Source organism: Podarcis bocagei, assembly GCF_964188305.1.
Source record: "Podarcis bocagei genome assembly, chromosome: 2".
Classification (NCBI taxonomy): domain Eukaryota; kingdom Metazoa; phylum Chordata; class Lepidosauria; order Squamata; family Lacertidae; genus Podarcis; species Podarcis bocagei.
In genome coordinates, this window is record NC_138126.1 from 17,902,880 (window position 1) to 17,929,735 (window position 26,856).

General features: G+C 46.8%; 2 protein-coding genes and 1 long non-coding RNA gene across 5 annotated transcripts in view; 2 read left to right on the plus strand and 1 right to left on the minus strand.

Moving 5' to 3' along the window:
- LOC308581291 overlaps positions 1-26,856 on the minus strand; it is a 149,727-nt gene that overhangs the window by 1,033 nt on the left and 121,838 nt on the right. The gene's annotated exons all lie outside the window — the stretch shown is intronic.
- LOC308580669 (uncharacterized protein) lies at positions 5,350-11,901 on the plus strand. The gene is made up of 4 exons (XM_081182657.1): positions 5,350-5,424; positions 5,931-6,013; positions 7,520-7,646; positions 8,855-11,901. Exons 1-4 carry the CDS (start codon positions 5,376-5,378, stop codon positions 10,306-10,308), a joined length of 1,713 nt encoding a protein of 570 aa, XP_081038783.1. The 5' UTR covers positions 5,350-5,375; the 3' UTR covers positions 10,309-11,901.
- On the plus strand, positions 13,717-26,492 carry LOC308580564 (zinc finger protein RFP-like). 3 transcript variants are annotated; one of them, XM_081182397.1, is made up of 8 exons: positions 13,718-14,682; positions 17,204-17,639; positions 20,561-20,656; positions 22,046-22,276; positions 23,409-23,431; positions 24,484-24,599; positions 25,411-25,443; positions 25,678-26,492. In XM_081182397.1, exons 1-8 carry the CDS (start codon positions 14,168-14,170, stop codon positions 26,193-26,195), a joined length of 1,968 nt encoding a protein of 655 aa, XP_081038523.1. In that variant the 5' UTR covers positions 13,718-14,167; the 3' UTR covers positions 26,196-26,492. The 3 variants fall into 3 exon arrangements, 2 of the variants coding, with proteins under 2 accessions (XP_081038523.1, XP_081038524.1); XM_081182398.1 differs by lacking the exon at positions 13,718-14,682 and adding an exon at positions 15,792-16,206 and having other exon boundaries at positions 16,568-17,639; XR_014004836.1 differs by lacking the exons at positions 23,409-23,431; positions 25,678-26,492 and having other exon boundaries at positions 13,717-14,682; positions 25,411-25,448.

Sequence of the window (26,856 nt, forward strand, 5' to 3'; positions counted from 1 at the left end):
GGTTTGATCTTCTTGCAGTCCATGGGACTCTCAAGAGTCTCCTCCAGCACCAGAATTCAAAAGCATCAATTCTTCGGTGATCAGCCTTCTTTATGATCCAGCTCTCACTTCCATACATCACTCCTGGGAAAACCATAGCTTTAACTATACGGACCTTTGTTGGCATGCTTCTACAATGGGGTTTCCTATTTCTCGCAGTCTTTTTCAACGCAAGCTGTTCTTCCCGTTTCTGGCCAAAGGAGTGAACAACTCAGGACGCCAGACAAAACGGTCCCCTAAAATAAAACATCTTTGCGTGCGCGCGCAATGCGCGTTGAGAGGGAGGCGTGATCTTGCTGCGCTCGGCTTTCCAAGGGTTAAAAATGAAGTGCTCTGGATTCCTAGAGAGGACAGGAAATCGGGGAGAGGGGTGCTTCAAGGTCCTCCAGAGCAAAAGCCCCTCCCTCCAAAGTCCCTTCCTGCAAGGCGGGGGGGGGGAGAGCACGGCTTTTGTTGTCTCTCCTCTCTGAGTGCTGCGTCGGCGGCGGCTTAAGGGATCTGGTGAGTCTTCCCTCTCTTCTCCAATAGTGTGCATTTGGGATAAGTGGGGGGTCCCAGGGCTGCAGGGGGAGGGTGCATGGGCCCCCCGTCAGCTAATGCATGGGGGAAGCCCCCTTCAAGACACAACCCCCAAATCCGGGAGCAGAGGTTCCTCTCCGCTTCCCCTCTGCAAAGCCAGGCAGGGGGCGAGTTTTACATTTAGGTCTGCAACTGTATTCTTCTGTATTTGTATCAATTCGCAGCTTGGGGAGGGATATTGGGGTCAGGAAAAAAGGAAATGCAATGCAAATAAACCGATGAATGAATGAAGAAGTCACATTGATTAACAAAGATCACAGGAATAATAAATGATACAAAGAGAGAGAGAGAGAGACCAAGCCTTCTCATGTCGTTTGCATATCACACAAAAAACAGCACAATACATTTGCGGAAAATCTACAACATGTGTTTCGTTTTCAGTGGTCCGTGTATAAGTTCTTGGTTCGTGAATTGGTTTAAACAAAGCCGAAAACAAAGGAGGGAACAAGATAGAGCAGAGTTAACAGGTAACACTCAGCATCACAGATGCTATGTCTGGAGACTCAGGTTAATTATGTGTAATAGTGATTTTTCGTCTTGATGTTACCAATGAAGCAATATGAAGTTTTGGTCTTTTGATGAATATGGGATGGGGGTTTCCAAAGTGAATATAATTTAAATTTAGATGGACCAAATGGAGCAAAACGCTGATTGTGTGTGTGTACGTGTGTGAGAGGCTTTATTTTATTCTCAGGATGCTGTAATGTCTGTGTTTAGTTATGCAAAAACCTTGAGGGAGAAAAAAACCTGCAAATTCCAACAAGTCCCACCTCCCCCCCCCCTTTGCTGAGGCTTTATTTTGCCCCCCCCCAACCTTGAGGATTTATTCATTGTTGTTCTGTTTGTTATGGTTATTACAATTATTGCTACTGCTATATTTATTATCCATGGCAGGTTACAACCATTAAGAAATATTCAATATTGAAAAGGGTCAGGAAATTATAGCCACAGGAACAGGGCAGGTCCTGAAAACACGTGTCTCGTGTGTCAGGAAAAGGAGGGGATTCTGGGCTAGTTTCTGAGTTGCCTTCAAGGGCAGTTGCACAGAGAGCGCATTGCAGTAATCCAATTCTGACCCACAGCATGGGGTACCATGACCATATCATCTTCTGACTGTGGCTGGCAAACTAGCCGGAGCTGGAATGGACACTACTAGTCACCGAGGCCGCCTGAGCCTACATGCTTGTGTGTGGGTAGAGGTACTTGGGTGGCGCTGTGGTCTAAACCACTGAGCCTTGTAGCTTGCCGATCAGAAGGTTGGTGGTTCGAATCCCCGCAATGGGGTGAGCTCCCGTTGCTCCGTCCCAGCTCCTGCCAGCCTAGCAGTTCGAAAGCATGCCAGTGCAAGTAGATAAATAGGTACCACTGTGGCGGGAAGGTAAACGGCATTTCTGTGCGCTCCGGCTTCCATCATGGTGTTCCGTTCGTTGCGCCAGAAGCGGTTTAGTCACACTGGCCACATGAGCTGGGAAGCTGCCTGTGGACAAACGCCGGCTCCCTCGGCCTGAAAGCGAGATGAGCGTCACAACCCCATAGTCGCCTTTGATGGACTTAACCATCAAGGGGTCCTTTACCTTTATGGTTGGCTTAAGCTATATAACATTGTTATTATTAACCCCCTAACTCTAACGCTAACCCGTTCTTCACCCGAAATTCCCAGGGCAGCATTAGAACACAGTATTAAAAACATTTTTTTAAAAAACTGTTTTATAAGCACAGTCCTACAATCATAATTACAGTACTTCTTTACTTGCCCGAGTGCTAGAAAATGAGACGGAAGCAGGGGGAAAATGTGCAGCTGAAGTGGAGGTGGAAGAGAGAGAGAAACTTTTTAGGACTCTGAGGTTAGGATCCACGTTATAGCCTGGTGTCCAGACTCAACTAGGTACAGTCATACCTCGGATTACCGACGCTTCAGGTTGCATGTTTTCAGGTTGCACACTGTGCCGAACCTGGAAGTACCAGAACAGGATACTTCCGGGTTTTGGCGTTCACGCATGCACAGAAGTGCTAAATCGCGCTTTGCACATGCGCAGAAGCGCTGAATCGTGACCTGTGCATGCGCAGACGCTGCGCTGCGGGTTGTAAACATGCCTCCCGCATGGATCACATTCGCAACCTGTAAAGGGAATTGGGGGTTGCTTGTGCGTAGAGGGTGCGGATGCTCTAGGCAACGTTCCCTGGCTAAAACTTTCCCCTGGCTAGACAGCCTTTACTCCGTGGCTGTCAGTCACTGGCAGAATCCGTCAGTGGGCGTTTCCTGAACTTCCTCCAACATAAAAACTCCTTGACACCAAGTCTCCGCCTAGACTCCCTGCGCGGAAGTTTCCTGCACAGAGTGGGCGTGGCCAGCGGAGGTCCTGGACTCTCCCCGCTGGTCTCTGTGGAAGAGTCCTGGAGCCCTCTCTCCGAAGTCCTTCCCTGCTCCCCTTTCTCCCAGGTGTCACTCTGATTTCCTTCCCCAAGGGAAGTGTTTTCTCTCCCTCTGCTGGTCCCTTCTCCCGCATCGTCGGAGAGCCTTACCTCCCCTCTTGGCTCCGATGGCAGTTCCCTGACACAACCCAAGCGTCCACTGTACAATTCACTCACTTGTCAGTCACAGTTCTGACTTCATTCCTTGACTGAAAACACTGAAAGGCAGGAGCAACCCTGGAGAAAACTGGACACACCCACCCACCACTGATTTGCAACACCAGACGTCTGGGTGGAGTGGGGAAGTTAAAGGGGGGAAATAGTTGGTCTGCTGTGAATGATTTTTATACTACGGGGAGGCTGAAGTTCTGTTTATTTTTGTTAATTAGGGGGTCTGAGTATTGCTTTTTTATTATTTGAGTATGTTTTTTGCATTGATGTTATGTTATATGAAATATTGATATATTATATGGTTCCCCCACTCCCCCGCCATGGTAATATGTATTGTATGTTTATGTTTGTTTTTTGTGTATGCTGTAAGTCGCTTGGAGACCTTTGGGTGACAAGCAGCTACCGTATTTTTTGCCCCATAGGGCGCACCGGCCCATAGGGCACACCTAGTTTTTTTTGGGGGGGGAACTAAAGAGAAAAAAAATTTCCCCCCCCCCGGGGGCGGGGGAAGCCCGAGCTTCCCCCGACCCCAGCCCCCAGAACAGGTTGCTCTACGCAAGCCATGGGAGCCCTTCCACGGCTTGCGCAGAGCTACCCGTAGCCCGGGCGCGACTGCTCAGCGCGCCCAGGCTTCGGGGTGCAGGCAGCTCTCCGCAAGCCGTGGGAGCCCGGCGAGAACTCCCACGGGCTCCCCAGGCTTGCGGATAGCTTCCTGAAGGCTATCTCCAGGCTTCAGCGAAAGCCTGCATTCGCCCCATAGGACGCACACACATTTCCCCTTCATTTTTGGAGGGGAAAAAGTGCGTCCTATAGGGCAAAAAATATGGTAATAAGTCTAACAAATGAAATAAAATGAAGTGATTCATCTCATAGAAATCGCTTGAGTTGCCTGCACATTTTGCATTGTAGCGTTCTTTCTTTCTTTCTTTCTTTCTTTCTTTCTTTCTTTCTTTCTTTCTTTCTTTCTTTTTAAAGAAAGCTCAGAGTCTGGGCTATGGAGCAACCCAGGTCTGGTTCCTAGCAGGACTTATCCACACTTGCTCAGGGAACATTTTCCTTCTCCTGACAGTGTATTAATTTTATGATAATATAATTGCTTTGTAGAACTTGCTGGCACCCTTAATTGGGACAAGCAGGACGTGGCAGAAGACAAAAGGATTCCTTCAGATCTCCTGGAGACTTCCTGAGAGCAGAGATGGATGAGCAAGACTCGCCTGGCCCTCAAGCAGGAAGAGGCAATACCATCCAAACCGGGAGCATCAGAGGATTCTGGGAAAACTCAGTGCAGAAGATCCTGGGCGAGGAGGACACCCTCAGCTCAGATGTGCAGAGCCAGCGGTTCAGGCAGTTCTGCTACCAGGAGGCCAAAGGACCCCGAGAGGTTTGCAGCCGACTCTACCACCTTTGTCGTCAGTGGCTGGAGCCAGAAAGGCATACGAAAGCTCAGATGCTGGACCTGGTGATCTTGGAGCAGTTCTTGGCTGTCCTTCCACCGGAGATGGAGAGCTGGGTGAGGGAATGTGGAGTGGAGACCAGTTCCCAGGCAGTGGCCCTGGCCGAAGGTTTCCTCCTGAGTCAGGCAGTGGAGAGAAAGCAGGCCGCACAGGTGAGAGAGACTTTCATCTTATATATATAATTTTTATTAATTTTCAAACATATTATCATGCATTCCACAAAGTTTCATCACTTATACAATCTTTTTGGACTTCCATCAGCACCTCTGATGATCTTCCATTTTTATAATTTGTTCTGCATTTCTTAAATTCATATTGCCTTAATTATCATAACACCATCCTTTTCATTCAATAAAGCAATAATTCCAATTATTAACCTTACAAAACTTCCTGTAAACCTACAAATGTAATTTGATCATCACAACTACTTTTCAAATAGTCCGTAAATTTACGCCAATCTTCTGTGAATCTCTGGTCCCGCCGGTTTCAAATTCTTCCCATTAGTTTATCTGAGAGAGACTTTCATCTTGATGGGCTCAGAACATGAGGAAAGGTACCCCATGAGTCTCTACTGATCGCCTGTCCTTTTTTGGAAAGCGTCCAAGGAATGATAATTGGATATACCTTGCCTCTGCTGTTCCTTTTCTAATCATTCTCACCTTTCTTTGTTTGCAATCCTCGTTGCTAATTCAGGGAGCGAATCTGTTTGTAGAACTGTGCATGGATTACTCTGAGGCAGAGACATTGGACACCAGACAGAGGCCACTGGGTAAGGGTGAATGATTTTCTCTCAGTTTGGTCACATTCTGTTGATTTTGAAACTAATCCATGGGTTCCTTTAATCTTTTGGGGGAAGACACTTGGAGTCACAGGCCCCATGGAGAGGGGATGTATTTTTAGACAACTAAAATATTAAATGGGTACAAATGTCAAAACGCCCTCAGCAGGTGAGACTTTTTCTATGGCCCATTTGTACAGTGGTACCTCGGGTTAAGAACTTAATTCGTTCTGGAGATCTGTTCTTAACCTGAAACTGTTCTTAACCTGAGGTACCACTTTAGATAATGGGGCCTCCCACTGCCACTGTCCCACCACTGCGCGATTTCTGTTCTCATCCTGAAGCAAAGTTTTTAACCTGAGGTACTATTTCTGGGTTAGCGGAGTCTGTAACCTGAAGCGTCTGTAACCCGATGTACCATTGTAGTTAAGAGATGCACCGCTTAACCTTTGAGAAGCATGCACTAAAGGCTGCCCACCTGCCCTTGTTTTTCACAGGTGACAGAATGATGCTGGCAAGACCTTCTCATCCATCTTTTCATCGTGGCAGAGGGGAAGCAGCGGCTGTGGAACCTGATCAGGTAGGGGGAAGGAGCATTGTAGGGGAAGAGGCAGAGGCCGGGGCAGTCAGCGCGCCACTGGGCCCAAACAAATCTCTCTCCTCTGGGCTTCTGTCAGAGCTTCCCTTAACAATGGCTGAAAATGCCATTCATGGCGATTTATGTGCTGAGAATAAAAAACAGACGCCTCACCGTAACTAGCTTTCTAATTGTCGCTAGTACAGTGGTGCCCCTCAAGACGAATGCCTCGCAAGACGGAAAACTCGCTAGACGAAAGAGTTTTCCGTTTTGGAGGTGCTTCGCAAAACGAATTTCCTATGGGCTTGCTTCGCAAGACGACAATGTCTTGCAAGTTCCTGCTGGGTTTTTTTCCTTCCCCCCCCCCTTTTTCTAAGCCGCTAAACCGCTTATCAGCTGATCCGATCAGCAGATAAGCCGCTAAAAGCCACTAATACCACTAATCCGCTAATCCGTCAATGGGCTTGCTTCGCAAGATGAAAAAACCGCTAGACGAAGAGAATCACAGAACGGATTCTTTTCGTCTTGCGAGGCACCACTGTATTATTTATCAATAGTTGAAGTTTTTATTTATATGTTTATCGTTTAATGCTAAAGTACGCTTCTAAGCAGTTTTACAAACCATGAAAAACAGTGGCCAGGATTCACCTAACCAGCTGCATCAGTTGCAAAACAGGGCTTCCCCCCTCCCCCCATGCACTCCTTGAAATTTATTTATTTATTTATACATACATACATACATACATACCCCACCCATCTGGCTGGGTTCCCCTAGCCACCCTGGGTGGCTCCCAACAGAATATCAAAAACACAATAAAACATCAAACATTAAAAACTTCCCTAAACAGAATTGCCTTCAGATGTCTTCTAAAAGTCAGATAGTTGTTTATTTCCTTGACATCTGATGGGAGGGCATTCTACAGGGCAGATGCCACTACCAAGAAGGCCCTCTGCCTGGTTCCCTGTAATCTCACTTCTCGCAGTGAGGAAACCACCAGAAGGCCCTCGGAGCTGGACCTCAGTGTCCGGGCTGAACAATGGGGGTGGAGACCTTCCTTCAGGTATACTGGGCTGAGGTCGGTTAGGGCTTTAAAGGTCAGCACCAACACTTTGAATTGTGCTCGGAAACATACTGGGAGCCAATGTAGGTTTTTCAGGACCGGTGTTATATGCTTTCGGCTTTAGGACATTGGGAGGGTACCCCCCACAGAACAGCACAAGGGGAGAGTAGAGAGGAGATCCTTACACCTGGAAAGCTTGCACAGACAGTATGATTGAGGAACACAATGTGGCGTTCCACCCATTTACACAAAGATTAATAAGCATCATTAAAATACACAATAAAAGAAGTCCATTAAAACATTAAAATAAACATCCAGAATTTAAAATGTGCAGCAAAACAATATCATCAAAGCAACGTAGCAATTATCCGGCAGAAAATGACAGAGAAATATGTAGCAGATAATCTTTATGCTGTCAAAGAGGAGGACATTTCTCTTTTTCTTTTAGGGTCCAGTGCGCTTTGAAGATGTAGCTGTTTATTTCACAGACGAAGAGTGGGCATTGCTGGATCCTGACCAGAGAGCTCTGCATAACAAAGTCATGGAGGAGAACTGTAGGATCATGGACTCTCTTGGTAAGGCTCTCTGTTGGATCGTAGTATCTGTTTTGAAATTCAATACGTATTTTTATGTCATGTAGTGCCAAGATTTTGATGTAGCTGAACAGTGCCACCCAAATCATTTGGGACACTAACACCCCCACAGCTAACCTTGAATGGAAGGCTATTTATTGTTTCGTCTATGAATATTATTCCTCTGGTTATGCCTTTTTAAACAGACTGCTCTGAACCACCCCACCCAGGCCTTCAGAGTTGAAGAAACTTCTATCAAGTTTTTTGTTTTTGCTTCTGTCAGTTTTCGGTTGACCAAAGAAACTACTGACATTGAAGAAGGAGCAGATTCCACAATGGGGCCAAACAAAATCCATCCCAGAAAAGTGTCAGCATCACCCTTGAGCCAGTGTCACCAACTGGACTTTGGAGGTCTTTAAGCAGAGGCTTGACAACCATATGTCAGGAGTGCTCTGATGGTGTTTCCTGCTTGCCAGGGGGTTGGACTCGATGGCCCTTGTGGTCTCTTCCAACTCTATGATTCTATGATTCTATGACTCATCCCCTTCAGCCCCGACTGGGCTAGGCGAGCTGGGTAGCACTTCCAGAGACCACCTTGTGCACAGGAACAGGTCAAAGTGCTGTGGACTCACAGCTTAGAGTTGTGAGCACCGGATTCACTTCCACAAGAAGACAGTCGTTGCACAGCAGAGTATAGCAGAGTATAAATACTTGGAGAGCAGCTCTATAGAATATCTTCTTTATTCTATCTACAACTATAATACACAACTATATACAGAGCTAAATGCGGTCTAAACAAAAAATGCTGAACTGCACTGAGTGTCTGCAGCTGCTCTTAGCAGCAACCTTATCTATACGCACGATCTCTCTCTAACACTCAGTCTCTCTCTCTCTTTGATGTGAGGCTGGAGCGGCATAAGTAGAGAGCAGAAACCGCCCCCTCCTCTCTGGAGAATCAGCAGAGAACATCAGCAGATTCTTGGATATGGGAGGGGTGAAATCTCCTCAAAAAGAACCAGGTTTTTCAAATCTCAGGTTCCCATAAATATGTCAGCTAATGGCCGTCAACAAAGGCAGAGAACCCTGTAGGAAGATCTCACATCTAACTCCCTTCAGTTCTTCCTCTTTCACAAGCATTAATTAGCAGTGTTCAATAATTTGGGGCTACATTATTTTCTTGAGGCTCTAATCCATTTCTCCATTTGTTGCAGGTGGGGATGAATTGGAAATGAAGAACAAGGTAGTTCACAACAAAATCCACACAGTGGAGAAGCCATCTAAATATTTGGGATGTGGAGAGAGCTTCAGTCAGAGCTCCCATTTCGCTTTCTATCAAAGAAATCCCATTGGGAAGAAACTCTATCCGTGCTTGGAATGTGGAAAGAGCTTTAATACAAGCAGAAACTTCCGTCGACATCAAAGTATTCACCGTGGGGAGAAACCGTACCATTGCCAAGAGTGCGGGAAGAGCTTCAGTCAGAAAGAAAGTCTCACTTCCCATCAGAGAATTCATACAGGGGTGAAACCGTATCAGTGCTTGGAATGTGGAAAGAGCTTCAGTCGAAGTCACCGCCTCACTTCCCACCAAAGAACTCACAGTGGTGAGAAACCATTTCTGTGCTTGGAATGTGGAAAGAGCTTCAGTCGGAGCGACCGGCTCACTTCCCATCAGAGAATTCATACAGGGGAGAAACCGTATCAGTGCTTGGAATGTGGAAAGAGCTTCAGTCAGAAGGAAAGTCTCACTTTCCATCAAAGGATTCATACAGGGGAGAAACCGTATCAGTGCTTGGAATGTGGGAAGAGCTTTAATACAAGCACAAACTTCCGTCGACATCAGAGAATTCACAGCGGGGAGAAACCCTTTCAGTGCCAAGAGTGTGGAAAGAGCTTTAATACAAGCACAAAATTCCGTAGCCATCAAAGTATTCACCGTGGGGAGAAACCATTTCAGTGCCAAGAGTGTGGAAAGAGCTTTACCTGGAAGGAAAGTCTCACTTCCCATCAGAGAATTCATACAGGGGAGAAACCGTATCAGTGCTTGGAATGTGGGAAGAGCTTTAATGCGAGCACAAACTTCCGCCGACATCAAAGTAGTCATCGTGGGGAGAAGCCGTTTCAGTGCCAAGAGTGTGAAAAGAGCTTCAGTCAGAAGGAAAGTCTTCTTTCCCATCAAAGGATTCACACAGGGGAGAAGCCATATCGTTGCTTGGAATGTGGGAAGAGCTTCAGTCAGAGCGCACCTCTCACTTCTCATCAGAGAATTCATACAGGGGAGAAACCCTATCAGTGCTTGGAATGTGGAAAGAGCTTCAGTCATAGGTCCAATCTCACGGCCCATCAGAGAATTCACAGCGGGGAGAAGCCATACCACTGCTTGGAATGCGGAAAAAGCTTCAGCCAGAGCTCCTACCTCACTTACCATCAAAGAACTCACAGTGGGGAGAAACCTTATCAGTGTTTGGAGTGTGGGAAGCGATTCACCTGGAAGAAAAGTCTCACTTCCCATCAAAGAACTCACAGCGGGGAGAAACCCTATCAGTGCTTGGAATGTGGAAAGTGTTTCAGCCAGAGCTCCAATCTAACCACCCATCAAAAAACTCACAGTGGCGAGAAACCATATCAGTGGCTGTGTACGGATTTAATTTTAGGAGACTTTCATTAGTATGCAGGTGAGGATTGCAACAGTGTTCTTGTCATTTGGCCACCCGGCACAGAAGTTGACCTTGTCTCTCAAAACCATGGAGTACACAGTCAGTAGTTTTTCAAACCATGTACCTAGATCTGTGAGGTGCAAGCCGTCGGCCAAGATGTGATTTGGCAACACTCAGCTCTCAATGCTGAGCTTTCCTTTGAAGAAGCTGATGTAGTTCCACTTCTAGAGCCTCCAGATTGCAAAATGGTGGTGCTCCTGACCTCCGCTGTCCTCAACATGTCTAGGGTGGTGGTGGTATCAACTGGAGCTCTTCCTGGTATCTGCTAAACGCACACTGGACATCTGTCAGAAACTCCACAAGTTTTCCTCTGTGAGAAGGTTAAGTAAAGGATTCCCCTGTCCTCCTTTGAGCATTCAAAGTACATAATGAGTGCATGCCGGGAGCAAAGAACTGTATCTATGAAGAAGAAAGAGTTCTCTTAACCACTACACCACACTGAGAGCCAGCGTGGTGTAGTGGTTAAGAGCGGTAGACTCGTAATCTGGTGAACCGGGTTCGCGTCTCCACTCCTCCACATGCAGCTGCTGGGTGACCTTGACACACTTCTTTGAAGTCTCTCAGCCCCACTCACACCACACAGAGTGTTTGTTGTGGGGGAGGAAGGGAAAGGAGAACGTTAGCCGCTTTGAGACTCCTTCAGGTAGTGATAAAGCAGGATATCAAATCCAAACTCTTCTTCTCTGTTCATTGAACCTCAAAGGTGGTTGGGAGCAACAGGAAGCAAATTTGTTTGCTTCAGCCAACTTCACTACTTCTCTGCACATGTCAAGGCACATGGAAGGAGGCTTAAATTGAACCGAGAGTCTGAACAACACAGCTCACCGCAGTGGCAGCATCCGACTCATTTTTCCATGCCGTGTGGATAGGGCACCAGATCTTTACTCGTGGGACATTGTTGTCAGTGTCTCACATATATTCCTTGAGACGGTGACACTGATCTACTTCCTGCCCAGTGTTAAACTGAGACTCAAAACAGACGAGGTGTTTTTGAAACCATGCTGAGTGGCAGTGTCTCCAGTCAAGGTTTTGTGACTCCCTTCACGAGGCCTTGCGACACCCACAGATTGTCGGCTCTAACACCCCAAGAAGTCTTGCTCTTCTTCTCAAGATTTGGAAGCCACTTTGTCCAACGTAGATCTTTTGTCTGTGTGTGTATCCTGGTTGCCAGTCTGTATCACCTGTGGTCCCATCACTTCAGCTATTATTAAATGTGGATGTATCTATTGTAACATGAACATACACTACAAAATAGTTGAAGGTTCATTCTGTTTACATATACTGTTAATGGTATACTAGGTTGTGAAGCCCTCCCCAGTCCTCCGGAGGATCTTCAGAAGAACGCAGAGGCATAGATGCAGGTGTGTTTTAATCTTACACTGGCAATTATAATAGTTTTAACTGTTTTAATTTTGCCTTTTTATTTCAAATGTTTTACTTGTTTTCAACTCTTTAATTGATGATTTTAACATTTCTAGTAAACCACGTAGATGTTTTGTTACCATCAAGTGGCATATAGGCTTTATTAAATAATAATAAATAAAGGTCTGTCCATCCCCCAATTGTAAGGGTTTTAGAAAACTACTTTTGTTTTTTGTTTTTGTGGAACGTTTGCAATACAGCTGTACCTTGGATCCCAAACGCCTTGGTACTCGGACGTTTTGGCTCCCGAACATCACAAACCTGGAAGTGAGTATTCCAGTATGCGAACGTTCTTTGGAACCCAAACATGTGACGCGGCGTACACAGCTTCTGATTGGCTGCAGGAGCTTCCTGCAGCCAATCAAAAGCCGCGCATTGGTTTCTGATCGTTTTGGAAGTTGAACGGACTTCCGGAACAGATTCCGTTCGACTTCCAAGGTACAACTGTACTTTATATAAATGTTTGTGAGTTGTTGTTTTTCCTGGTATCATTTCATGGAATAAGCACCATCTATAGAAAATGGCTTCCATCTTCCAGCAACATTTTTTGCGGATGGCTCTGTGCTCTGACCTGTTGTTATTGTTGATAATTTTTTTCTTTTTTTGTATCCAATTCATTAGTAACTGAAAATAGAAAGATACCCCTCATTTATTTTTATTTTTTGAAGGAATGACCACATTTTGCTTTTGGAAATTTCTCAAAACTATAAATTTGGATCATTCACACATTAACGTGGCAGCTGGGGCTTCCAGGGGGAAAGTAACTCAAAAGATGCAAATATTGAAAGAAAAACCATAGGGACACCTTTTTCAAAAAAATGCATTGGACTGTGCCTGCAACATATGTTCAGGTTTGGTCAGCACGCAAAGGACTATGAACCTCTAGCGTTCTTAGTCAGTCTCATATGTTTGGAAAGATAAATCTCTTGCTGCACCGCATCCCTGGAAGGCAAAAGGATACAGAATCTATATATCTAAACAGTCTTACTCCTCATATTAATTGCCGCCGTGGACTCCACTGGGAGGAAGAGCGGGATATAAATTTAATAAATATGGTATTGTACTGAGTGGCAGCAAATTGTTACACAACTGAAAAACAAAACACAGTCATAGTTCCACTTCACTTTGCAGTAAACAAAGATGTGAACAGCCCTGAGACCTCCAGGTATAGAGCGGTATATAAATTCAATAATATTACGGTAAATAATAAAAACCGGCATACAGGCAGGTCTTTGCTTTCCTTCTTTTCAGCCCAGCCGTACACTAACGTGGCTTCTCTCTGCTTTGCTCAGCCTCTCCAGGGAGCAACAACAGCGATCCTGAAGGAAAAACAAGCCTGCATCTGATTGCAAATTGGGAGAATTTGTACACTTTCTGAGGCTTTACTTCAGAAGTGTCTAATCTTCAGCCCTGAACCACAGTTTACACCATCCCTGACCACTGGCCATGCTGGTTTGGGCAGATGGAAATTTTGATCCCACAACATCTGGAGGGCCAAAGCTTCCCCATCTTATAATCTACTTGACTGGAAGTATGAATTGGTCACTGAAACCGGCATGCCCAAACAGATGAGCTATGCTTGATTCTTTTGCTTTGCAAGTAGAGTGGTACCTCGGGTTACATATGCTTCATCCCTAACTAATAGGACCAGTGGTCAGGGATGATGGGAATTGTAGTCCCAAAACATCTGGAGGGCCGAGTTTTGGGGTGCCTGCTCTAGACCACTTAAGAGTTTGTTTGTTTTTAAGCATTATGATCTAGGGATGCGGGTGGCGCTGTGGGTTAAACCACAGAGCCTAGGACTTACCGATCAAAAGGTCGGCGGTTTGAATCCCCGCGACGGGGTGAGCTCCCGTTGCGCGGTCCCTGCTCCTGCCAGCCTAGCAGTTTGAAAGCACATCACAGTGCAAGATAAATAGGTACCACTCCAGCGGGAAGGTAAACGGCGTTTCTGTGCGCTGCTCTGGTTCGCCAGAAGTGGCTTAGTCATGCTGGCCGGAAGCTGTACGCCGGCTCCCTCGGCCAATAAAGCGAGATGAGCATGTAACCTCAGAGTCGGTCATGACTGGACCTAATGGTCAGGGGTCCCTTTACCTTTTAAGCATCGTGATGCGCTTTAGCAACACTTTTAAATAAACAGCACAAAATAAAAGGGGTGAGAGGGACCTGAGAGAATGAAAGCGAAGAGAGTAAAAAGTGAAGCTGCCTCAACTCTCCCACTAAGCCAGAAGAGAAGGAAGAGGTGATGAAACCTACGTCTACAAAATAGACGGCTTGCTTTTTCACTCCTGTTTTCGGCACGCGGGGAAACCACGGAACGAATAAAATTGGTCTGAGCCACACCTTTCCCTGGAGCAGCCAATCCACGGAGGGCGGATCCGCCCTCGAATGAAACGAGGAGGGATCCAGAGCTTCTCGCGCAAACACACGTCTTCCCTCCCTCCCTCCCAGCAAGCAGTTTTAAGGAAAGCGATGCCTTGTGTGGGGAAAGGCCCTTTGCAAGAAAATAAATGGCACCCAGGCGAGAGCAGACTCGGGACCTGCCTGCAAAGCCAGATTTTCACCTTTCACTCCCCCCCCCCCACACACACCCGCGCGCGCAACTTTCGCTGCTCCACCTGCGTTGATTCGTGGGCACTCGGCGCGCCTTCTCATTCATGCGCACTCGGCTCATTCATGGATTGTTGCCCCAAACACGGCACCCCCCCCCCCCGCAGGGAAAGGCGTGGCTTCGGCCGCCACTATTTATCGGTCGCCTGGAGCAGCTTTCGAACTTTCCCTTTCGCGCGGGTGCTTTCTCCGCATCCACAGTTTCGCCATCACTGGACGCTGGGCGTTCTTTGCTCTCTCTTCCCCACCCAAATAATAAGTACCGGAATTGGCAGCACGCAGCGTTTTGGCAGGTAACTCCACCTCTCCTATGTTGCTGGCTAAAAAAGTTGGCGGCTGTTTTGAGCTGGCTTCTTAGGGAAATTGCTGTGCTTTAAAACTAGCTCCACTTATTATTATTAATATTATTATGCTTGCACAACCTAGTCTTACTCCTAACTAAATAAGGGGAGCAGGGGAAGCTTGCGAGGAAAGAGCTTTTTTACAAAAGCGGAGCTTCCTTTGCAGCCTCGTTGCCCCCTCTCTCAACTTCAAAGGTTCCAGTTTCCTGTCTAGTACTGGAATCCTGAATCTTCTATGAAGCTGCCCAGCTTTACAGAGCCTTTGTGAATAAACCTGAACAGTCAATAGGCTATGTTTAGTTCAGTTGCAGAGCCACAGTGGGTTTATTTTGTATTCTTTTTTTACCTTCTGCTTGCTTTCTCCCCCCTCCACAACTTTTTATTCCTAAGGAAAGTTCCTTCCTGTGACTACTGATGTGTGTGTGTCTGCCAGCCTCAGGGTTACAGAATCTCCACCTACCTAGACACTTGGTATTCAGGCTACTGGGAGTTAAGGATCGCAGTTTGTAGTGACCACACACTCTTCTGAGGTCTGGGAGAGTCTCTGAGATATTGATGGACACTGGCTCAATACCTTTTTTAAAAGTACCTGCTTTAGTGTGTTCCAGTTTTAAATATACAGTGGTACCTCGGGTTAAGTACTTAATTTGTTCTGGAGGTCCGTTCTTAACCTGAAACCGTGCTTAACCTGAAGTACCACTTTTGCTAATGGGGCCTCCTGCCTCTGCCGCACCACTGCTGCACGATTTCTGTTTTCATCCTGAAGCAAAGTTCTTAACCCGAAAAACTTTGGGTTCTTCTGGGTTTATTTCTGGGTTAGCGGAGTCTGTAACCTGAAGCATATGTAACCTGAAGCGTATGTAACCAGAAGTGTATGTAACCCAAGGTACCGCTGTATGTGTGTGTGTGTGTGTGTGTACACACACACACACACACACACACACACACAGTGGTACCTCGGGTTACATACGCTTCAGGTTAAGAACGGACGAATTAAGTACTTAACCTGAGGTACCACTGTATGTGTGTGTGTGTGTGTGTGTGTTAAGACCCCGTCGCTCAAGAAAGTTGCAAAAATTAAGTTTCACCCCTTAAAATGACACTCCCTACAAAGCCCTGCTTTGATCTATTTATCTGTCTAAATTGAGGATGGAGTTACAACTCCCACAATCCCTGTCAATTGGCCATGCTACCTGGGATTGATGGGGCAGGTGGGCACTGTGTTGGCTATGCTTGATGTAAATGGATATTCGGGAAAACATTTCATTTTCTTGAAATACCCTTTCCTTCCTCATCCAACAATCCTTTATTTTCTCACCCGCTCACCCTCAGGCTGAGTGAGTGGCTGTTGAGAACATGTGAAGAGTGTTAGAGGCCAGAAGAGGAGTTCATCTCCGTGTGGATGGTGATTTGCTGAAGCTGTCAGACAACTGATGGACTAGGTGCAAGCTTCTTTAGTGTGGAGGTACATGAAAGGTACATGAAAGGTGAAGGGACGCAGGTGGCGCTGTGGGTTAAACCACAGAGCCTAGGACTTGCCGATCAGAAGGTCGGCGGTTCGAATCCCCGTGACTGGGTGAGCTCCTGTTGCTCGGTCCCAGCTCCTGCCAACCTAGCAGTTCAAAAACACGTTAAAGTGCAAGTGGCTAAATAGGTACCACTCTGGCAGGAAGGTAGACGGCGTTTCCGTGCGCTGCTCTGGTTCGCCAGAAGCGGCTTAGTCATGCTGGCCACATGACCCGGAAGCTGTACACCGGCTCCCTCGACCAGTAAAGCGAGATGAGCACCGCAACCCCAGAGTCATGGTCAGGGGTCCCTTTACCTTTTTACATTAAAGGTGAGATTATATCATGTGAAATTTAAGTGCTCTGGTAAAGAGGTGCTCTGTTGAGTATTCTGTTAGAGAGCTTTGCTATAAAGTGAGGTTTTCAGGTCTTGGTTTATATATTTGAGCGGGGTTTATATACTATTAGTGAGATATAAGAAAGGGCACAGCTACTTTTTGTTAGAATTCCTGCTCCATGATTGCAGTCATGGAACTGTTGTCTGTCACATGACGGTGTATGTTTTGACTCCACAGAGTGGGAAGTGACGGAGACAGGATGTTTTTGTTACTGTGTTCCGTGAAGTGGGACTATTGTCCTTTGTCCTTTTTCTCTTTGCTGTCTGATGCTAGAGAGAGAGGGAGCCATGTCGCAGTGCTCTGTGTGTGTTTATATGTAAATAAAGTAGATTAGCCAAAATGCTGAGTTGCTGAGGTCTGTTACGCAACTGTGCAAACTCTGCGGATCCCTAAGTGTGCCGGTGTCTGTTGGCATCAGTGACTGTGATGATCGGGCAAAAGAAAGCTTTTGAAGCTCTCGAACGATCGACCAGGAGGGAGAGAACATGCCAGTCGGGCATGTGTCTCTACCAGGGTCCTACTCGAGTGTAGGCTGAACTCCTGACACTATTTCTCTCTCTTTTCCTGCAGTTCCAGGAAGAGAACCACCATGGCTGCTGAGAACCTCAGGAAGAGGCTTCAGGAGGAGGTGACTTGCTGCATTTGCCTCGACTTCTTCACTGATCCTGTTACCTTAGAGTGCGAGCACAGCTTCTGCTCCGCCTGCATTGCCCAGTGTCGGGGGGAATCTTCTTCCAGCGCCCTCTGCCCTCTGTGTAAAAGGGCCATCCGGGCAACGAAGTCCAAGCCGAACAAGCAGCTGGGCAACTTTGCTGAGATAGCCAAGCAGCTGAGAGATCAGGAGAAGGAGGAGGCTGAAGGGAGGCGGTTCTGCGGGAGACACGGGGAGCCCCTGAAACTCTTCTGCAAGGATGACCAAGTCCCCATCTGTGTGGTGTGTGACTGGTCCAAGGAGCACAAAGGACATGAAGTGGTTCCCAAGGAGGAGGCTGCCCAAGAGTACAGGGTAGGTTAAGGTTACCAGATTTTTTTCAATGAATCCGGGGACACTTTTCTTTTCTTCTCTTTTTTTTAAAAAAAATATTTTTATTAAACAATTTCAGCATAACAAATTATCAGTCCAAATAATCAATTACATTATTTTTCCCCCTTCTCCCCCTCCCCAGGACTTCCCTCAGCTCCCCTCTCTGGTTTCTTTGCACATATTGTTCTCTGCATGTTATAAAATTGTACATATCCTTGCCTTATCTATCATGTGTTCAACTAATAAATTTGTGGATGTTTATTCAAAACCTGCCAAGGAGTCCAGGTCATTTTGTTGTCTTTTTAGGTAATTTGTAAAGAGTTCACAATTGTCTTTATCACGCAGTTTGTATGTCAATTTGGCCAATTCCACATAGTTCATCAGTTTTTCTTGCCACTGTTCTTTCGATGGAATTTCCTCGTTCTTCCATCCTTGTGCTAACAAGACTCTTGCCGCTGTTGTAGCATACATAAATAATTTCTTTATTTTTTTGGCAGGGCACGTCTTGTCCTACAATCCCTAACAAAAATGCTTCTGGTGTTTTTTTTACATGTGTCATTTTAAACATTTTTTTTCAATTCATTATATATCATTTCCCATTTTTTAAAAAACTTCTCTGCATTCCCACCACACATGATAAAAAGTGCCTTCTTTTTCTTTACATTTCCAACATATGTTTGACCCGGTTTTGTACATTTTAGCTATTTGTACTGGTGTGATAAATGTACATCATTTTCATATAATTTTCTTTCAAAAGAGAACGTTCTGTAAATTTCAGATCTACCTTCCACAATTTCCCCCAGTCCTCAAATTGTATATTGTGTCCTATATCTTGTGCAATCCGGGGACACTTTTCAACTTCCTACTAAACAGATGGATTTTGTCAGGGGACTGATTTGTAAATCCGGGAACTGTCCCTGGAAAACGGGGATGTCTGGTAACCTTAGGGTAGGTGGGACGCTGCTTCAGGGAGCTGTAAACAGGGCACGCTTTGTCTTTGTGGACAGACAGTAAAATAGGAACGCTCTTTGGAGAGTAGCAGTGGAGAGGTTTGCCATTGCCCCGGTTCCAAACAGTCCTGAGTATGTTCAGGGACACCAAATGGTGACTGACTGTCACAGACTGGCTCTATACAGAGGAAGGTTGTAAGAGGAACCAGCTGGGGAATCCCTAAGCAGGCACGTTCAACAGGTAGATCACTGGCTCCCCCCAGAGAAGCTCAACAACTTTGGCTCCCCTAAAAAAAGCTCAACACATTAGCCCTGCACCCCTAAAAAATGGGCCTTCCTCCTCCCTACAGAAAGCCCAACAACTTTGACCTGAACCCCAAAATAGGGGGTAGATCGCTTCCAGCTTTTAACTCTGTGAGTAGATCGCAGTCTCTTGGGAGTTGGCCACCCCTGCCCTAAGGGAAGAAGGATCAGAGCTTGGGAATGGCGATGTGACAACCATGAGTGGTCACAGGAAGCAGACTGGAATGAGGAGGTGTCAGAAGCTGGGGGGGAAACAGGGCTTAGTGGGCAGGGAGAGTCTGTGGCAGAGAAGTCCAGAATCAGAGGAAGGAGCGGAGGGGGGCAGAAGGCAGAGAATGAGGCAGGCTGCTGAAAAGTCACAAGTGTCTCCCCCTCCTGCTGCAACAAGCTCCCCTCACCCCTTCTCTCCCAGAACCAGAAGAGGGCTGAAATGAGCATAGCAGTGGAAGGCTGCAGGCAGGCACAGTCTCTGATTGCTTGGGGAAAGCCCTGTAGAGGAGGGGACTTAGACAGCTGTGGGAGGTGGGCATTTTCAGCCTCGGCAATTGATCCATGGGGCAAGACCTACCGGGGATGAGCTGCTGGGCTCATTAGACCTGACACTCAGCCAAGTTGGTGCATCGAGTGAAATAGATTCAGGGGTGAGGAAATTGGGGCTCCCTCCAGGTGTTACTGAACTACAACTCCCATCAGCCCCTGCCATTACGGCCAGTGGTCAGGGAGGATGCAAGCTGTAGCTGAGCAATGTTTGTAGGGCTGAAAATTAGCCACTCCTGAAGTAAAGCCCCAGAAGGAAATTGGGAAGCAAGGAGCAGAGTGAATGGAGCTTCCTTCCCCCCCTATAATTTTTATTAAATTTGTGTTTTACATTTTAGAATATTTATTTAAACAACCTTAAAATATCAATGACTTCCCTTCTCTTTCCATGGTTCATTTTACAAAACATAAATCCATGCATATTTTATATACAGTGGTACCTCAGGTTAAGTACTTAATTCATTCCAGAGGTCCGTACTTAACCTGAAACTGTTCTTAACCTGAAGGACCACCTTAGCTAATGGGGCCTCCTGCTGCTGCTGCGCCGCTGGAGCACAATTTCTGTTCTCATCCTGAAGCAAGTACTTAACCTGAAGTAACATTTCTGGATTAGCGGAGTCTGTAACCTGAAGCATATGTAACCTGAGGTACGACTGTAAACCAAACCATTCAGTAGTCCATTATTACATCCATCAGAACTTATTTACACTGTTGAATTTATCTTAAAGCTGCCCACATTTTCAAATAAACACAATTTTCCTCCATATATTCAGTAAACATTTTCCAATCTTCTTTAAACATATGTTCTTCTTGTTCTCTTATTCTATATGTTAGGTCCACAAGCTGCACATATTCCATCAGCTTAAGTTGCCATTCTTCTTTAGTTGGGACCTCGCTCGATTTCCATTTTTTGGCTAATGAAACGCGGGCCGCAGTAGTGGCATACGTAAATAACCTTTTTTTGACACCTGGGAATTTCAATCTGAATTACCCCCAACCCAAAGGACTCTGTTTTTGGAAAAGCACTTTTAAACATTTTTTTTCAATTCTTTATGGAACAATAGTGCCTTTTTTCAAACCTGCTCTAACACGATTTCTTGCCCTCCTCTCCAGGATCACGTCTGCAGCTTACTGGAAGTGATGAGGAAGCAGAGAGAAGAGATACTGGTGCATATATTGAATACAGAAAAGGAAAGCCAAGACCTGCTTGTACGTGTCTCTTTCCACCAGGAACTTGTGGAACTATTATTTTAAGCACCGCGTGCCACCAGGAGTTGCCTAGTGTATCCTGAGCTCTCAGAAAGCCCTCTGGGGATGCTCTGACTTCCTAGAATGCCCTAGAAAGCTATTGTGCCTTGGGAGCATAGCTGAATGTTGTGGTTCCCTAAAGGTGGCTCACGTACCACAATGCGATCCGTAAATGGATTTTTTTGGGCGGTGAGGGGGCAGGAGGGAAGACCAACAATACATGCCACCCTGATCTCTTGGAAGACAAGACAGGATGGGAAATGTTGTAAATACAGTGGTACCTCTGGTTGCGAACAGGATCCATTCCGGAGGCCCATTCGCAACATGAAAAGCCCGCAACCTGAAGCGCTGTATCTGTGCAGGTGCGCAGCGTGATTTGGTGCTTGTGTGCATGCACAAAGTGTGATTTAGTGCTTGTGCGCATGCGTGAGCGGCGAAACCCGGAAGTAACCCTTTCCGGTACTTCTGGGTCACCACGGGACACAACCTGAAAAAACGTATCATGAAACAAACGTAACATGAGGTATGACTGTAGATGTCTGATTTTGCTTTATATTTTTATTATTACCATCATACCCCAGGTTTCCTCCAAGGAAACTCAGGGTGGCATATTTGCCATAGCTGTCAACTGTCCCTTATTTGGCGGGAAATTCCCTTATCCCAGCGCCGTGTTGATTATTGATTATGTCCCTTAAATTTCCCGGGTTTCATGCTCGCCCGGCTCGGGAGGGAAGCAGCGGCTCGGGGTCCTCCGCTGCAAGAGAACGCGTGCACTGGCGCCATCGTCCTGGCACGAGGAGTTCCATCGGCCCTTCCCCGCTCGAGAGAGAGGGTGGAGGGAGAGAGACTCTCGTCCACACCGCCCGCGAGCCCGGAGGCGGTGGCGGCGGCTGAGGAGGCGGCCTGAGGGAGGAGGAAGAGGAGGGGATGGGGAGGGACGCAGAAGGGCGGCGCTTCAGCGGCCACCACCGCACCACAACCACCACATGCCAGAATGACAGCATCTGTCAATCCTACCAATGTATGTAACTCTTTACAATAGCAAAATTCCCTTATTTTGGCTGCTGGTCCCTTATTTTCGAGGCTGCTGGTCCCTTATTTTCAAATCTGCAAGTTGACAGACAGCTATGCATATTTGCATTTCTCTGCCCCCCCCCTCCCCATTTTATCCTTACAACAGCCTTGTGCGGTAGGTTAGGCTAAGAGACAGTGGCTGGCCGAAGGGCAGCCAGTGAGCATTATGGCTGAGTGTGGGGTGGGTGGGATTTGAACCCTCGTCCCTCAGGTCCCCTAGTCAAGCTCTCTAACCATCACACCGCACCGGCTCTCCCCTCTCTACACCTGCTGCAGAAACGGATAGAATCTGAGCGGGAGAAAATGACGGCGGGGGTCAAGCAGCTGTACCACATTATCAAAAAGCAACTGGGCTTCATTGTGGCACAGATGGAGTGGGCCAAGAAGGAGATTGTGACGAAGAGGGACGAGCAAATGGCCAAACTCTCCCAGGACCTCTCCTCTCTGGGCAGCAGCATCCAAGAGATGGAGCAGACATCTCGGCTGCCTGTGAGTGACTTCCTACAGGTAAGATGGCTGGCTGCATTTTCCCTGTACAGTCGTACCTCAGAAGTCGAATAGAATCCATTCCGGAAGTCCGTTCGACTTCCAAAGCGCGGCTTCTGAATGGCTGCAAGAAGCTTCTGTAGCCAATCGGAAGCCCTGTTTGACGTTCAGTGGAACACCCACTTCCGGTTTTCGGTCGTTTGGGAGCCGGAACGTTCAGCTCCCAAGGCGTTAGGGAGCCGAGGCACGATTATAGTGTTGTACAGTGGTACCTCAGGTTACATACGCTTCAGGTTACAGACTCTGCTAACCCAGAAATAGTGCTTCAGGTTACGAACTTTGCTTCAGGATGAGAACAGAAATCATGCTCCAGTGGTGCGGCAGCAGTAGGAGGCCCCATTAGCTAAAGTGGTGCTTCAGGTTAAGAACAGTTTCAGGTTAAATGTGGACCTCTGGAACGAATTAAGTACTTAAGCTGAGGTACCACTGTATGCAGAATAAAGCTGGGGGAAGAAGTAGTCGTGGGGGGGGGGAGAAGATTGCGCCCCCCCTTTACCCTTTTCCAACTCAACAATATCCTTTTTTGAATTGAGGTGACCAGAACTTTATACAGGACTCCAAATGCAGTCGTACCACAGATTTGTATAAGGCATGAGTAGGCAAACTAAGGCCCGGGGGCCGGATCCAGCCCAATCACCTTCTTAATTGGGCTCGCGGATGGTCCAGGAATCAGCGTATTTTTACATGAGTAGAATGTGTCCTTCTATTTAAAATGCATCTCTGGGTTATTTGTGGGGCCTACCTGGTGTTTTTACATGAGTAGAACGTGTGCTTTTATTTACAAATTCGTCTCTGGGTTATCTGTGAGGCATAGGAATTCGTTCATTTTTTCCCCTTCAAAATATAGTCCGGCCCCCCACAAGGCCTGAGGGACAGTGGCCCCGGCCCCTTGCTGAAAAAGTCTGCTGACCCCTGGTATAAGGGCATGCATTAGGATATTAGCAATATCTTGTTTTTCCCCCGATGATCCTTAGCTAGAATTTTAAAAAGCCCAGTGCATCCTTACCCCAGGGGGCGTTCATGTTCTGTGGGGGTCTCCTTAGCAGCCTGCAGCAGGGCACTCAGTTCCCTCTTCTCCCTCTCCCCACTCTAGGACATTGCAAGCACCTTGCAAAGGTAAGTGGGTCCCCTTATTTCTGTTTCACATTTGGTTAATCTTGGGAGGCTTGACACAATAGGGGAAGTTGCTGCTGCAGCGCCATTTAACCTGTTCCTTCCCCAGTTGTATTTGTACCTGGCTCAGCTCTTCCAAAGGACCACCCAGCTTTGCACAGGGAAGAAGGTGGTGGTGAAGGAATCTCCTCTTCCTTTTAATGTCACTTGTCGAAGGTCAACCAGCTTGTCCTTAAAGAGGCGGCACTTCCTGTGAGAGGTGGATATTTGTTGGACTATTCTTGGGATGAACTTATTGGCAAAACCTATTTGGTGTTTCGCAACTTTCTGACTAGTTGCAGGACCTTAGCCAGACCTAGCAGAGTAAACGCAGAATCCACGGAAGCAATTGGTGACTTGGCTGCAGACAGGATAGACGAAGCAGGAACCAGGAACTTGTAGTTAGGTGTTTATTATATACAGTGGACTATTTACAGGAACACGGATATTTAGCTAGCTCTCTCTGACACAACTCACAACTACTACATTGATACAGAACTCTGAACACTGAACCAACACATTCCAGTAGGCCATTAATTATCACTCCCTTGAGAGAGCTTGACCAATCAGGGAGCTGTCTCCATGTCTCTGTTATCACCAGGCAGACTTACTCCTTCAGATTGCCTTCTGGCTGTCTGCCAAACCCTAATTGACTCTGTGTGAGTAGCTGCACGTACACAGTTTCCCAACAGATCATTAGATAGTCTCTTGAACCCCAGCTGCTTATTATGGTGTCTTCTTCTCCACTAAGCAGCCCGCAAGGCAGGAAGGGTGGAGTGTGACCTACAGTACAAAAATGACCCAAATTGTGCCAGTTTTCTGTCCCTGTGAGATGGGCTTATTGGTGTTCGCCTTCCTTCCTTCCTTCCTTCCTTCCTTCCTTCCTTCCTTCCTTCCTTCCTTCCTTCCTTCCTTCCTTTTTCTGTCCTTTTCTCTTTTTTCCTGCCACTGTGATTATTAATCTATCCAGATAAAGTGATAAATCATTATTATATACTCTTTTTCTCTCTCTTCAGGAGCAAGGAGGTCAAGTTTAAAAACGTAGCCACTTTCCCTCCAAAACTAAAATGGAAAACTTGGGAGTTTTGGGACGTCACTGCCATTTTGCAGAAGTTCACAGAGAAATTCAAAGGTATCAGAAGGGTTGGGGGGGGGAATCGGCTGCCAGGCAAAGGGGGGAGGGTGGAATTGGCGTGGGGACGAGGCTTTGTAGGAGATTGTCTCAGATGCAGGGGAGCTCAGGCAACAGTGAGGAGGCTATCTTTTATTTCTCCCAGGAACCCAGCTTCCTGCATCTGGAAGTAACTGCTTCCTAGGGTATTGTTGCCTTGCAGCAGAGGAGCACAGAGAATGCCTAAGGAAGTTTGGATTCTTCTCTCCTGTCAGCCCCTCGATGAAAGAAAGAAAGCCCTGCATTGTCAGCTAGGAACCTGGAAATGGCAGAGTTATAAAGCCATAACACACACATACACCTTAACCAGGCTCGAATTGAAGGTGACTGGATTTCATGGGCAAGCCAGGATTCATCCTATAGACTTTTGGCGTTGGAAGGCACCCAAAAGCACTGTTCAGTTGAATATTTATTTATTCACTTAATTTCCTTTAGGAATCGCTTCTCATGAAGCTTCCCAAAGCAATTTCACAAGAAAAACGTATACAGACTGGCTTATCCACACCTCCTCTTCTTCTGACGCTTCCGTCACCCTCCTGGGGGAAAAACGAGGCTTTAGTGCTCAATCGGAGTTAACAGGAATTGGGTTTTCCCCAGATTGCCAAAATCTACTGGTACCACATTCCCGATAGGTGGTCCTGCAACCTTTGATTAAAACCCCTCTTAACAAAAGGGGGGGGGGAGTCTATCGGTTACTGGTTTTTACACATGGGGTGGTTTTCTGTTCATTTGAAGCACTCCTTTGATCTCACTCCCCCATTTTCTTCTACAGGCAATCTGATATCTGGATATTCACTGCGTAAAGGTAAATTTCAGGCAGCAAAAGGTGGTGTTGAGGTACCTCTCAATAGATGACCACCTATTTCTTTGTTCACTCACTTTAAATCCAGGGTGGGAAACTGGATCGAGAAGTATCCACAGAGTGTTTGTTGTGGGGGAGGAAGGGAAAGGAGAATGTTAGCCACTTTGAGACTCCTTCGGGTAGTGATAAAGCGGGATATCAAATCCAAACTCTTCCTTTTCTTCTCTTCTTCCGCAGCGAAAGTGTCTCTGAACCCAGCCACAGCTCATCCTCGGCTCGTCGTATCCGAGGACCTGAGAAGTTTGGCGCTGGCAGAAAGGCCGCAGGCCCTTCCTCCCGGCGCTGGCCGATTTGAGCGCTGGCCGTGCGCTCAGTGCCGGGAGTCCTTCAGCTCTGGCAGAAGCTACTGGGAAGTCGAAGTGAGGAACGAGGGCGCCTGGGCTCTGGGCATCTCAAAACCGCTTGTGGCGGTCAGGAAAGACGCACAGCCTTCCCCGGAAGCCGGCGTCTGGGCTATTGGGAGGTGGGAGGGTCAGTACAGGGCTGTTGTCCCACCGCATTACCCTTTCCTGTATCCAAGCAGGGAGCCCCAAAGAATACGAGTGGCCCTGAATCTGGATGCTCAGCAGGTGGCTTTTTTTGATGCTGAGGCGGCAAGCCTGCTCCACACTTTCTCCTTAGCCGAATCCTCGTCCAACACCTTCTGCCCCTTCTTTTGGATCTGGAAAAAATCCCATCTCCAACTCTGCCCGTGAGAAAGGCGTGCAGCCTCTCTTCTTGATCTATTTTCTGCTCCTTCCCTCCGGCTGCTCCCAATGCAAACTTAACAACAAACCTCCAGACCAAAAGGCTGGCTATTCTTCCACACTCTAAGGTTCTGTTTTTTCACAAAACAGAAGCTGCCTCTCTTTGAAATCGATGTAAATGCTTTTTAATGTTTGATTTTACCTTACAGAATGAGCAGCCTTGGAGGTTTCTTTAGAACCATGGAAGTTTTATATATATATATTCTTAACACACAAATAAAAAGAATAAAGGATCGTTACTCCCAAGGTGGCCTGAGCTTTATTTGTTGTGGAAAGTCCAGGATCTGAAGCTTTTCTGTGGCTAAATGTTTTTGACTGTAAGAGCTGTTTGACAGTGGAGCCGTCTACCCCCTTTGGAGGTTGTGGGTTCTCCTCCTTTGGCGGTTTTTAAGCAGAGGTTAGATGGCCGTCTGTCCTGGATGCTTTAGCTGAGATTCCTGTAATTCAAGGGGTTGGACTAGAGGATCCTAGGAGATCTCTTCGAACTCAACACTTCTGTGATTTTATTATTCCCTGGTGGGTAGATCCTTGGCGTATTTACATGAAATTGCAAAAAAAAAGAGTGTTGGAACTCTGAGCCACATCTGCAACTTGTTTTTGCATGCAAGCA

Excerpts from the sequence above, each read along its gene's own strand:
- LOC308580669 (XM_081182657.1), top strand. The coding sequence starts at position 5,376 with ATGGATTACTCTGAGGCAGAGACATTGGACACCAGACAGAGGCCACTG. Across the intron at positions 5,425-5,930 it reads CACCAGACAGAGGCCACTGG|GTGACAGAATGATGCTGGCA; the intron begins GTAAGGGTGAAT and ends TGTTTTTCACAG. Across the intron at positions 7,647-8,854 it reads TAGGATCATGGACTCTCTTG|GTGGGGATGAATTGGAAATG; the intron begins GTAAGGCTCTCT and ends CATTTGTTGCAG.
- LOC308580564 (XM_081182397.1), top strand. The coding sequence starts at position 14,168 with ATGAAACGAGGAGGGATCCAGAGCTTCTCGCGCAAACACACGTCTTCC. Across the intron at positions 14,683-17,203 it reads AGCACGCAGCGTTTTGGCAG|TTCCAGGAAGAGAACCACCA; the intron begins GTAACTCCACCT and ends CTTTTCCTGCAG. Across the intron at positions 24,600-25,410 it reads GTTCACAGAGAAATTCAAAG|GCAATCTGATATCTGGATAT; the intron begins GTATCAGAAGGG and ends TTTCTTCTACAG.